Source organism: Streptopelia decaocto (assembly GCF_964273445.1).
Source record: "Streptopelia decaocto genome assembly, chromosome: 6".
Classification (NCBI taxonomy): domain Eukaryota; kingdom Metazoa; phylum Chordata; class Aves; order Columbiformes; family Columbidae; genus Streptopelia; species Streptopelia decaocto.
In genome coordinates, this window is record NC_138660.1 from 31902310 (window position 1) to 31915511 (window position 13202).

Sequence of the window (13202 nt, forward strand, 5' to 3'; positions counted from 1 at the left end):
CAACCAGCTAACGAGCTTTATTTTCTACACAGAACAAATATACCACCACACTAAGGTATGGTGGGGAGTGGAGAATCACATCAGCCTTTCAAAAAAAGCAACTAAATATCTCAGGAGGTGCAAGTATTTTACACTACGTGTTGCTTAGAGAAGAAATTGTGAAGTCAGCTCCTACATAACAATCATGTGGTTTTAAGGCCATATAGAAACAACATTCTTGATATTATTAAATGCATGAACAAAGCCCTGGCAAAGATTGGTTTGTAATGGTAAAACTGAATGGCAGTGAACAGAAAGACCACTGGACATGTTCAAAAAAACAAAGATACTGAAAAGCTGATATGAACTTACATGATCATATGAGACTACAGAGAAAGTACACAGGAACTCAAAGAGGAGATTTTAGAAGCTGTGACAACATAATTAGCTAAGAGACAGATCAGCAGCGATAACAGTCCCAACTGCCATCTTTGACAGAACATGGAATCTAAGAAATAAGGGAAGGACCTCAGTTTATTCTATTCCATTAGTTGTCATAAACAACTATCTGAAAGTGATGCTTTCAAAGCCGTCTTGGAGGGACTAGGACTTTTCACTGCTGTTAAGGTGAGTGGTACAAAGCCAATCAGACAATATTTGACATTGAGATTCCTCATTTGCACATAGAAGATTGCTTGTTAAGGAGTCAACTCTGAAGAGCATTTTGCAGCCATTAGTATTTTTCAGCTCTGACAGAATTTCTTTCACTAAAATTTCCCTATCGTTCTCACCTGATTACACAGGCAGGCACTAAACAGTGCAGTAGATTTGCCAGGAACTGTATTATTTGCTGATGCCCTTACAGCACTGCTAAAGAAAACAATTAGCTAATGAAAGATTTCCTTTTTCAGGAAATAGCCTGGATAGCCCATAAGGCAGAAACTGTCAACGACTAATTTCGATGACTAACATCACGTTCCCCTGCCTTCAAGTACCGTATTCTATTTCCCGCACGCTCTAACTCCTAATAAAAAGTGTGCAGATGAAAAGCAAACTCATGATGGAGGGAGGTCCCTCTGTGAGGGGGTCTTGGCCAGCACAGGTGCTGGTGACCATTGTCCTCTCCTGTACCTGTCCCCCTCTCTGAGGGATGTCAGTTTGTAGCAGCAGCTCTGCAGAGCCAGCATCCAACGCTCCTCCTCCTTCCAAACCTATTTCCAGGAAAAGAAGTAGGCCCTGCCCTCCCAGCTATGCAAGACACGTATCCACACGCACATACCTGGCACTCAAGTGAGAGGAGCGCTTATTGCCATTTCTATGGAAACTGAGGCATTAAACACTCTCAGTAAGTAAGGCTGGTCCAGCTTTGGATTTGCAGTCCTTCTGTTGACTCAAAAAAATCACAATTTGGTTGTTGTGGACCACTGCTGAGCAACCAGAGCTTGCAAGTACAACAGCATTTGCAAAATTTCTTGTGAAGTAACATGCAGAGGTTCAAAATGCTCCCTCAACACCGGTGCACGTCACCAAAGGCGGAGAGCACATAGCTCCATCAGCGTGAAACTACTGAAACGGCCTAAAAGTCGGCAGCTCAGTACCCGATCATTTAAAACATGAAAGATGTACCCTTACCACACCTGCGGTGAGCTGAGCGGTTGTTTCAAAACCACATCTTGCTGTGCTGCACATCTGCAACTAAGATCTCCTCCTGAAAACTTCTATTAGTCCCATTTGGAAAGAAAAGCCAAAACTAAACAGCTACCTGAACATAACTTGTGAAACCACCTGTTTATTGGCAGTTTTGTCAGCCTCTAGTGGGTGCAGAGTAAGAGGTAGCAGAATATCAAACTCAAAGACATTTTCAAAAAACCTCATCATAAAATGCAAGCAAATCAGTTGGGGCAGCAAATCCATGCAGACCAAGGAGTCCAGCAAGCAAGAAAATGAATGTCATCTGGTTTCCAACGGCTTGCTTGTCTGCGCAGGTTCTCTAATGAGATGATGCCTTATATAAAGCCATTTTTGGTAGGAGCCACACAGGAGTAATTCAGAGCCACCTGCACCTCGACCCAGATGCTTCCTCTCATGATGTCTTTGCCATCTCCATCTCACTGTCAACTGCAACCGAAATTGGCCAAATGAAGCCCAGGTCAGTAGAGCACAGTAGGTGGATGGGGCTCACACAAACCCCACACCATTGCATTAGTGTCAGATCAACCAAAAATCACACAGCAGGCTAAGATAACTACACTTAGAGACATTCCACTAGAAATAACATATTTACTTTCTGCACAAGATGGAGCTTTGAGCGTGCCCCAAAAAAGACCAAAACCTCATCTGTGTGTTCCTGCTCCGTCAGGGGGGTTGGACTGGATGATCTTTCGAGGTCCCTTCCAATCCCTGACATTCTGTGATTCTGTGATTCTAAAAAAAAGTGCTCGCATTTTATAACATTTTTTCCTTGATATACAGGTCCTTTACAAAGACCGAGCAGGAAATCTCTCGTAAGTTATTTGTAGTAAAATAAAACATGTCAGTTTTGTAAATCTTTTGATCAATGTGCTGTAATGAACTGGATTTTTTTTTAAAAGTTGGTCAATTGAAAGCATTCAATAAACAGTGTCCTTTCAGTCAAATCTTAACACAGAAAAAAAGAAAAAACTGGAGTGAGCTAGACAGAGGTCAAAAGCATGTTAAGACTCATCACAATAAAAACTCAAACCTCTGCTGCTTCAGAATGTGACCCGTGACCCTTGAGAGGCAAACGGTATTGAGTGCACGTCCCACTAAAAGCACCTCCTAAGCTTTCACAGTTTGGAAACTCCCGGAGCAGTTTCACCATGGATGCAAAACAGAAGGGTTGTGAGTCACAGGGCTGCTGTGCCGGAAAGCCTGACTACCCGCCAGGGTTAAGCCTGCAATGAACAACCCAAGTTCAATGCTAACCAGCCCTCCAGCTTTGCCAGTTCCTGTGAACAATGAAATCCAAAGTCCTACTGGTTAAAGATCTCTAAATTGCTTTATTGTGATGTGCTAGAAATAAAAGCAATCAACACAAGGAGGAAAGAGACCCACCATCGGAGACTTTTGGTCCAACTAAAAGAGCAAAATTGAGCATTCTCAGTTTGTGATTATTTTTCTTTTTTTGCTTCATACTTTGTAATCTGAGGCACAACCTTCAGGCAAGATAGAACCAGAAATTTCATCCGTTCCCTTTCGGATGATCTTATCAGGTAAGTATTTGCACAAACAAAGGTTATCTTTTAGTGTCCTCCTGCAAACAGAACCACTGATAAGACTTTGCTTTTTGCATTTGGACAAAGTGTGTAGTCATGGTGCTTTGTTAGCACTAAGTAATTGCTCTGCATTTAAAGCTTGTTTATCATCAGCTCAGCTAATTTTTCTCCAATGGGTTAAATACCCTGACAGCTCTGCTAGAGCTACAACCAATTAATCTGCCCAAGCCTGACACTATAACCCGAGTAAAAACGTGATAAGCAGAGCGAACTCTTCTTTCTACAGCACAACCAAAAGAAATTATATCCGCTGGCAGGTGGGCACAACCGCGGCTCTTTTGTACCACAAGCCCTGCTGAAACCCGGGGTGCGTGGCGGGGAGGTCGGGAAAGCAGGCACCGCAATTTAATGTGCCAGCCAGGAGCGCCTTGTTTGACCAGGCTGAGAAGCGTATGAGTGAGCTCTGACTCACAGGAGCTGCAGATGCCCCGGTCCGGCCCGCAGCCCCATTCACCGCGCTCTCCACCCTCTGCAGGAACCTGCTACACCCACCGCTGGCACAGCACCCTGACTACCACCTGCATTTCCTCATACTTACACCACCACCAATTTACTTTTAAGCTACTGCACCACGCTGCAAACTAAAGCAGCTGATGGGCAAGCACACGCTGATTACTGCTGCTCCCACATTTGTTTTCGCCCCCTAAATGAGGGGCAAGGGATCCTGCGCAGTCCCTGCAGCTCCACGGGTTGTGCAGAGGAACCACGTATGCTCCAATCTCAGCAGGAGCACAAATTTTTCAGGGTTACTATTCAAGAAGTACAAGGGGTATCAGTGAATTACTGGTTATCACAAATACATGCGGCAGGGTAAATAACATCTCTTGCTAGGTTTTCTCTTGCAATTCATTTGACAGGGAATCTGTTAATTGAAGGTAGAGGACAGCATCAGAGGTGAGGGGAAAGGTAGGACTTTTTTCCAGTGTTGCTAATTGTCATAGTTTTATTCAGGCTTTTGATTCTTTGTTTCCTTGGAAATCTCAGCTCCGGGAAGCTGGGAGAGGAGAACCCCAACTTTCCAGCCAAAAAAAGGTTACTCAGGAAAGTGGGGCCCTGGGAAACCTGGTGATTTGAAAGTCAAAAGGTAATAATGGATTTAAAAGAAAAAAACCACTTATTTATTAGTTCTTGTGGTATTATACCAGATTAACGATTTTTTTATAATTGTACAGGTTTGGCTAAAAAAGCATTTGTGAATCCTTTCACATTCATGAGGTACAGACACTCTGGCTACATTCTGGGAGCAGCCTTTCCAAAATACCTTCAGCCCACACTAAGTGCTAGATTTATTAGCAAACATGTTCAGGTCAGGTATTGTTTCTTGTTGTTATGAAATTCCCCAGGAGCATCCCTGTGTTAAAACAGTTACTCTTATCATCCATCAGCAATCCTGAACCAGTATATAAACTTTCAACTAAAATGCAGTACATTAACTCTCTCCTCTGTGGTCACTGGAGCAAGGGTATGGTAACATTGTGACAGACAAGAATTACTACAGATCAAACTCGGGAATCAAGTACTACTGTTACTAAAAGCAGGATGTAGAGAATTAGAGGCACACAGCTTCATTTTTAAATCAAAATAGCTCAGATCCCCCAATTAACTTGAAATGAAGAATAAGAAAATGCTCCTGTTTTTGCCAGGCACTTGCTGTTTGCTGCTGCAAGTTCTGATATAAAAATACAGAGATAAAAATGGCACAAGTCATATTTAACATGATAACACTTATAAAAGGAACTTCGAAAAATAATTTTTTTAAAGCGGTCTAATCTCAAAAGATTAATAGAAAGTACCATTTTGAAAAATGCCAAATACTACTGATGTATTTGACAAGAAGGTGCAGGTGAGCCCCTAGACCAGAAAACAAACTGAAAGCCCCACCTGTCGTCTGGAAAACTTATCATATATACCCTGCCATGCTCCTCAGCTCGATGCTGACCATGGCAGAGCACCGGCTTGTGCTTTTAACCTTCCCTTGGCTTGATCAGGCAGCAGTACAACCTCCATCCTGTCTGCTCCAGCACACATCTTGTCGCTCTCCGTATGTTACCCCTAGTTGAAATGAAAGCTCGAAGTCCACCACAAATCCATCCCCTACAGTTTGAGCCAAATGATTTTTTAAGATGATAACCTGAAAGCACGCTACATACACAGTCACTTCTTCAGACAGACACGAGCTGAAGCAAAGAGATGGTCTGCTTGTAAGAGCTCCATCAACAGGCATGTATTATTTCAGCTACTGCAATGATTACACACACACAAGACAACAGATGGCTCGTGCATACTTCTCTGCATTTGCCTTCTCACCTTTCCTTGCTTTGGGCTGTTGTTTGGTCTTAACACTGGATCCTCTCAGGATATCCAGATACCCCCTTTGAATGAGTTTATCTCTTGTCCTCTTTCCAATCACCCATGCAGCAAATTTTCTTCTTCTTTTGGTCTTGCCATTAACTCAGAGCCCTGAGTGCTATGAGATGACATCCTGCTCAAACGTTCATTTTGCAGTCTACTGCTTCCACAAGTTTTGTCTTTGTTTCCCTACTTTGGGATTTTCCACCCTCCAAATGGCCCTACCCATGGCAAAGAAAATGGAGAAAACAGTCTCCTTTGGCTGGACATGACTCAATGACCTTCTGTTGTCCTTGGTCTGAAAGACGACACAGCCCCAGCTTCACATGGGTGAGGTATTTGGTGGCACAGTGATTGCGTGAGATCAATCAGGATTCCTGCGATGTGTTTAGACAGGTTCCCCAATTGCCACACAAACATTTTGAAAGTAATCTACTCCTGTGTCAGAAGTGATATGTCTAAGGCTCACTGTAGGAAGTGACAGGAGTCTATTGTTCAACATAACCGAATTTGGGATTGTTCCGTTTTGTGCTGACAGACAGGCAGGCTCAGCCAGGACCACACGTCTGCGGCACTGGAGGTGTTACCTTCAACCCCCTGCTGTCACAGTAAGCTCTCACTTGGTCTTCCTATGAGACGCTACATAACATATCCAGTGCTGGAGTTTTGCTCGAGTAAAACCGATGTATCCCTGTTCTGGAGCTGACAGACAAATGGTATCAGACAGAGAAGAGCAACAAGAGGGAAAGTTTTCCATAAAAAGGGCACTGCAACGAGCACTAATGTATAGGGGAATGTGCTGCAGAACATCTATCTTGTGTCCCTGCCTTATACGTAAAATATTTGGGCTATAAACACTTGAACTGCAGGTTTAGGTGTATAGGTGAGAGAGCTCCAAGAGTCCAGAGAGAGCTCCAAGGTTGACCTGGGTTAGCCTGCCCTCCAGTAAACGTGGAGGTGCCTGAAGACTTCTCAAAAAATCACTGACAGTTCCTTGACCTGAAAAGCCATTGACCATGACAAGAACAGAGGAAAAGAGGCTGTGGCATATGGACACACTGTTAGTGTATCTTATGTCTAGCAAGAAAAGGAAGAAAGCAAAATCACAATAAAACTTGCATCATTCAGCACAGCTTCACAGAATAACCTCATTATTTAACGGACTTGGAGATTCTCGCTCTTTCCTAACTATCAGTTTTATTGAGTCCATCTTGTTTGCCTGTGCCATTCGCTCACCATTCATCATCCCACAATCTGCAGGTGGTGGTGGGATCTGTACAGCTCCACTTGCACTAATTCTCTGCTGGCACGAGGTTTCAGTCTTGTGCATTTCTGCCTGAGTGGCATCCACGCAAGCAAGGCAACCAAAACAAGCGAGAACTTGTTGAGTAAAGACATTTGAGGCAAATTATGTCTGTTGCAATACTGACGTGACAGCCACAGCAAACTAGGCATAACAAGGTCCCTTGTAGAACAGGGAGCTCAGCACCAGGCTCACGGTCTCAGCTGGCTGATCTCGGAGGAACGCCGCTGGTCGGCACCAGTGGAGGGTCTTATTTCTCCTCCCAGCCAAGTCTCATTTTCATTTTTTCCCTTGTAAATATAAAAAGAGCTTAGAATCTAGTGAAGCAATAGGTGAAAACAAATCATTATAACTGATGAAGACCACTTTTACTGTGAGCCTTCTAGCTACTTTTAGGATTTCTTCTGCTTCTTTTCCTTTCTTCCTTCCTTGTTTTTCTATTTAGTCACTTGCTTCTTCAATGCCTACAATGTGGTTCAGCCCTCAGTTCTCTGCTAGATGCCAAGTTTCAAAGTTCCCAAAGTACCTATCTATGCACACCAAGCATTATAAATAACATTTCCACATTTAAGCCAACCAGATCCTGAGCTAACCTGGTTTATTGCCATCTGGAATTCTTCAGAAAAAGTGACTTGTAAGCACTGTAAACAGTTTTGTCTTCCCAGAGGACACCAGGAGTTTCCAGCTTCATTGCCATCTTCATTTTGCGATGTGGGTTCAAGAGCAAGGTATAGATTTAAAGAAGATGATAATGCAAATAGTATTAATAAAAGAAACCTCAGAGTGATCTGCTTTTCCCTAATAAGGCAGGCTCTATCAGTGTCCCAAAGGCAGTAAGGTGCCAATACAATTAATCAGTCTGTTTTTAGTTCTCCCTAGACAGCAATATTAACAGTTTGTTTCAGTCTGTTTATATGGGTCTGACAGGTCTTCAAGATGCTGCGTTCACTTGCTTGTGATTAATAGTCATTCACATGCTAAGGTGAAGACCAAGCAGAAAGAGAATGTTTTTAGAGCAGGACAGATAACTGGATTCTCTCCCCCAGCCTTTCATTTTTAACTAGGAAACAATACTAAATTTAGGAACACTGTCTTACCATATTGTTTAAACTCCTTCTTTTCTTGCAACTTGCCTGTGTGGTGAGCCAAAAGGAAATTTAAATCACATATTTTCTTCGTTTACTTTTCAGCCGTGCTCTATAAAGCCATCACATTGATAGTGAATGTCTGCATACTGTGATACTACACGCAGAAAGCAAAGCCACTGAGACCAGTTCTGAGCAACTAATAACTCCTGGGAAAACCACCTTTCTTCCTTCCCATCTCTGCAAGCCTCTTAGGGGGAGGATCTGAGGGACCAACTGAGCACCAAACCCACCCCAACAGAGACTTCAGAGACCAAGCAGTAGCTGTACTCTGAGGTGTGTTCTGTACATTCCTCCAGTGGCTTTTACAGCACTTTTAACTGGAGATGCTGCCCTAGCACAAAGTTAAACCCTTCTTGGGCTGGGGTCCTGCTCTCCACCACAGAGAGTTTTAATTGAAGGAACCCGTAGATAAGAAAAAGGAGCACTTGGAGCATTTCTCAGTTTCGCCTTCTCCCATCTTGATACAGGGAGTTTTTTCTCTCTCCTCCTCACCTCAAGAAAAGACCATGGACACACTTCTGTGCTAATTTTTGTCCATTCCCTCTTCTCTCCATTTCCTTGGCACTTGACCATCTCTCCATTTTGGAGGTAGGTTTTGGGGCTCCCTCTTTGTCCTGGTTTCTTCATTAACTCCTAATTTCCTGAGATCCCTTCCCTCTTTGAGTCTCCTTCTCCTGGTTTTCCCCCATCCCTTTGTCTCTAGTCCATTGATTTCTCTGCTCAGGACTCCTTTGATCTCTCTTCTTTCATTCTCTTACCATTCAGTCTCGTGCGTCCTCCTGTCTATTTTAATCAGGGCATTCTTTTCTTCAGCATTAATCAGAAAGCATAATTTCTTTTCTGCCACTTTTTATGAACAGCAGCCTTCACAAATCCTATTCTCCTTTCAGTTTTATTGCAGTTGAATACGAAGGCATAGGAAAGTTATTATATCTGAATAGCAAAACAGCTCTGCAAGATAAAACCATCCTCTAGAATAAAAGAAAAATCATCCTAATTTTTAAAATGCTGTGAGCTGCCCTACTGAATAATAGGAATTGAGCAGCAAGACACAAGCACATGTTAACACACAGCGGGTCTGACACAAGAACTTGGTAGTGCTCTCCAGAAACCTGTTGCTATGTCCTTCTCTTAGTTGTTCTAGGTAGTTCATCAAGCAGTGACATAGGTTATATACTGAATAGCAGACCGCCTCACTCCTTACCTGGGATGAAGACTCTGCAGCCTCCTCTCCCTCCCAGCAAATTCAGGTCCCTCATCTCTAAAGCACCATGCCCAAAACAGTCACTGATGTCCTCTGCTTTCCTGCCCTTTGGCAGCTCAGAATTTCAAAGTGGCGGCTTTCCTATTGGCAGTCTTGTCTTACAAGCTTAGGGTATCAAAATATTTACAGATGCATTAACCATCAGGTCAGCTGCATGTGCTTGGAGCCACTCACCTCACAGTGTGGCATGGGCAGCGACATCGCCCCATCTCTTTTGGAGATCCATGACAAAAGTAACTTGGCTTTTTTAAGGTCACAACTGTGGCTTGATGGTTTTAAGATAGTTCAATTTTAGCTCAGAAAAATGCAACAGCAGCTGAAAGGACTAAGATATCTCATTGAAGTTCACTTTTTATAAAGTTTCCACCACAGAAAACTCAATGTGAAACACCTTCTGCTGTGCTGTGGCCATGTGTTTTCCAATAAACAAGCCACTCAGCACAGCCATGTCATGGATGGAAAAGATAGTGACTGAGCAAGAATACAACTGCTCTGGTGTCACATAACTCATACGGTGGGTGACGTGCCAGGGGACCACAGCTGGCCTCGGCCCTCAGTGAGATCACATCACAGAAGAGGGCAGAAGCACAGGGCAGGTGAGTGACTCTGGCCTCTCTCATGTTTTGCTGTACTGAGAGGTGGTTCAAAGGTCCCAACAGTGGCTGCCACACTGCAAGGCCACGGCAGGTAGATGAGTTACCACACCTGACTGAAAACACTCACGCACAGCCAGGAAGCCTGAGGAGGAGTAAAAGATGCTCAACACAATGTGTGACCCCTAGGCTAACATCTGTCAAGAACAACTGCAGATGTTCAGATCCTATAAGAGCATTTTCTTTGGCAGTAGATAACGCAGCTTCCCAGGGAAGTCAGATACAAGCATAGCATTTTTCTATGCAGGTAACACTTTCAGACTAGATTATGAAACAAAACAAAACAAAACAATAAAGGAGAAAAGCAACATGGCAACGAAACTACATCTTTGTGCTGTTGTCTGTGTTTCTTACCTTCTACGCAGATCTTCAGCCACTGCTGCTCTGCAGCTGAACAAATAGGCTCGGAGAGATTTTAGCTGCTGTCTCAGGCGGACAACAGTTGCCAGAGGTTCCACATGGTTGTACAACATGGGATTTTCCTGCTGGATATCAATCAATGGCTCCTCATAAACATATTCCAGGAACTCTTTGGCTTGCTTTGACACCTGAAAAATACAACGATCAGTTTAGCTAGGCTTTCCTCCCAACTTCTTTTAAGCTTCTTTCCCTCCGTGATCTGTCAGCTATTCGCTGCATCTGAAATCTTGCTCTGTTACCAATTACAGATGAAGACAGAGCTGAGAGAAATCCAACTGCTTCTGCTCATAGCCAAGCCAAACTTCATCAAGCCCATCAAATCGACTGTATGAGATAATTGCTCACCTACCCAAAGTACAGCGATATTTGCAGCCACACGTGTTTTCACTGTAGGGTAACATAGGTTACTAGATGTTTTTCAAGTCTAAAAACTGATTACCATGTTTCTTCTCTGTTAATATTTTGCTGTTTGTTCACTATTAGCCCTTTGGCAAGAAGTGATCAGGTTAGTGCCAAAGCACAACGTAAGAAAAGGAAACATACACACTGCAAATCTAATCGCACTGTACTATCCCAGCATATAGAACTCCAGTGTAAAATCCTACTTCTGTCTGTGATGTGCTCAGCCCGTATGGTTAAAATCATGTAAAAAGAAAATAATCAGAAGCACATCTATCAGGTCATTGTGTATTTTTTAAAATATAGATAAAGAACACTGACTTTTACTGGTATTATTTACTCTCAGTGTTTCATCTGCAAGAAATTTTTCTTATGTCTTTTTCATGATAGTGCTCTGTTCTATCTCTACCTGCAAAGAGCTACTGTAATCTTGATAAATTAATGGGACTTTTGTTCCCACTAGAAAAAATAATCCTGTTTCTGAGGTGAGAAGGCCAAATTCCCTCTCATTCCTTATTTCTGCATTTTATCACAGCTGGAAAAGAGAAGAAGGGATTATCTGAAATGAGCTGCAAATCACTTGAAACTGTGCTATAGAAATACTATTTCTTCCACGATTCAATTAGTCCTCCTGGTCCTTTACATCAGTGTTTACACTGAGCTGAGGCAGGGATGAGCTAGGCTGACAAAAGGAGAAAGGGCACACCATAGCCTCTGGAGATTTAGGATCTTATTTCTCTTCTGGTGCTGTAAGGTAGGAAGTCAGTAAAAGCAATAAACATCCTCATAAACAGCACCACTTCCAAAACCAGCACAAGTTACTAGCTACAGGAGTCACTAGCTACTTACAGGGACAGCTAACCCCAAATGTAACCTTTTTGCAATCCATAATAAAAAATATAAGAAATAATGCCAAGCTAGCCTTCCCACTTATAACTACACAGATAATACAATGTGTAATTTTAAATACAGCAGTCTATAACTCCATAGGTTTCCCAGGCCCCGAAGCTGTATTAAATATCTCACCTATTGGTATCAAACATCCTACTCATTTATTTTTCTTTTATTTTTTTTCCCTTTGTTTTTTATATAATAATGCATTTACAAGGAATTGTGCCAGCTGAATGGAAGCACAGGTAACATGCTATGCAAGAGGCAGCACAGGCAACTTGGATTTTGTAGCACAAAACTCTACAAACCCCAAATATGCCAAATTTTCTAACAGCAGCAATGTTGATGTTTTATTAGATATGCCAACTGCAGCGCACAAAAGAGACTGCAGTTCAGCAACCCACTTTTCCCATCATTAAACTATTTGGCTGTAATAGCTCAGCAATCCCATTAAAACTGCTGTTTCTATAGTAAATATTATTCCTCTTTCACTGATGGGCAAACTATGAATGCCTGGTACAGAGATGAGCACCTCTGGTGCCCAGTGTTCTTTGTAGTCTTATTTGCTTGCTTTAACCCCCTGTGGAAGCGACAGGCTCCTCATCCAGCTGCCCTGCTGTCCTGATTTACTGCCCAAGCCCTACAGCCCTGCTCGTGCACACTTGTGCCCTGTGTGGGGCCACACTCCTGAGGCTCCAATGCTAAGAGTACAGAAACAAAAAAAATACCAGAATTGAGGTCACCTGGGTGACTCTGCAATACATGTGCACTATGATGACAAAGTATTATTGTGTGCCTCCAGCACTGCAAGGTCTGAGTGCAGCCTTTGAGGAGAGAGGAGTAAAGCAAAACCTTGCTTGCTACTTGTCAATACAATGTACCTGCAGAGTGTTGGCTGCAGGAAAAGCAGCTTTACCCAGCGGGCAGATGTTGGCTCACTCTGCATGCCTGACACAGCCATACACGTCATAGAAAACATTAACTCACGTTGACAACCATAGCAAAGTTACAAGAAGCTGAAATGCTGTTTTATAATGGCAAGGGTTGGACAGTCAAAATAGCTCAGGTTACTAGCAGCCAATATTCCAGTATGTGTACTAGCATACTCACAGTTCCCTAGTTTTACTGGGCAGATTAAAAAAGCCAGAAAGAGAGAGAAGATGCAAAGTGCAACAGGGTTTTTGCTTTAAATGTCATACAAAGACAGATACTAACATTTCCAGACCTTTCTTTTCTAGAGCCTGCAAACTTACAGTTCAGAATTCAATGTACCAGAAGTCAGCCTTCCTTGACGCCTTCTGGCGCAGGGAGTTCATTTCTCACTGTGTTTGTCTGGAAGCCACCTGAACCAAACTGTAATACTTACTGGGTTTTGCATACAAACACGGAAAAAAGTTGGTCTAAGTAAAAGGAAGAAAGAATATTCACAAGACTACCTCTTTTCCCTTCACACAAACACATAAAACCCACAAATGTGAAAACAGTAGGGAGACAGGGAAA

General features: G+C 42.8%; 1 protein-coding gene across 4 annotated transcripts in view; it reads right to left on the reverse strand.

Moving 5' to 3' along the window:
- The window catches only part of PLEKHM3 (pleckstrin homology domain containing M3), an 83966-nt gene that overhangs the window by 34247 nt on the left and 36517 nt on the right, over positions 1-13202 (reverse strand). For 3 of the 4 annotated variants that reach the window (XM_082056965.1, XM_082056964.1, XM_082056966.1), the window contains one exon: positions 10347-10540. In XM_082056965.1, the coding sequence (XP_081913091.1) occupies positions 10347-10540 (194 nt within the window). Of the gene's footprint in view, positions 1-4059; positions 4138-10346; positions 10541-13202 lie in introns of all 4 variants that reach the window. The other variant, XR_014184477.1, reaches the window with a different exon arrangement.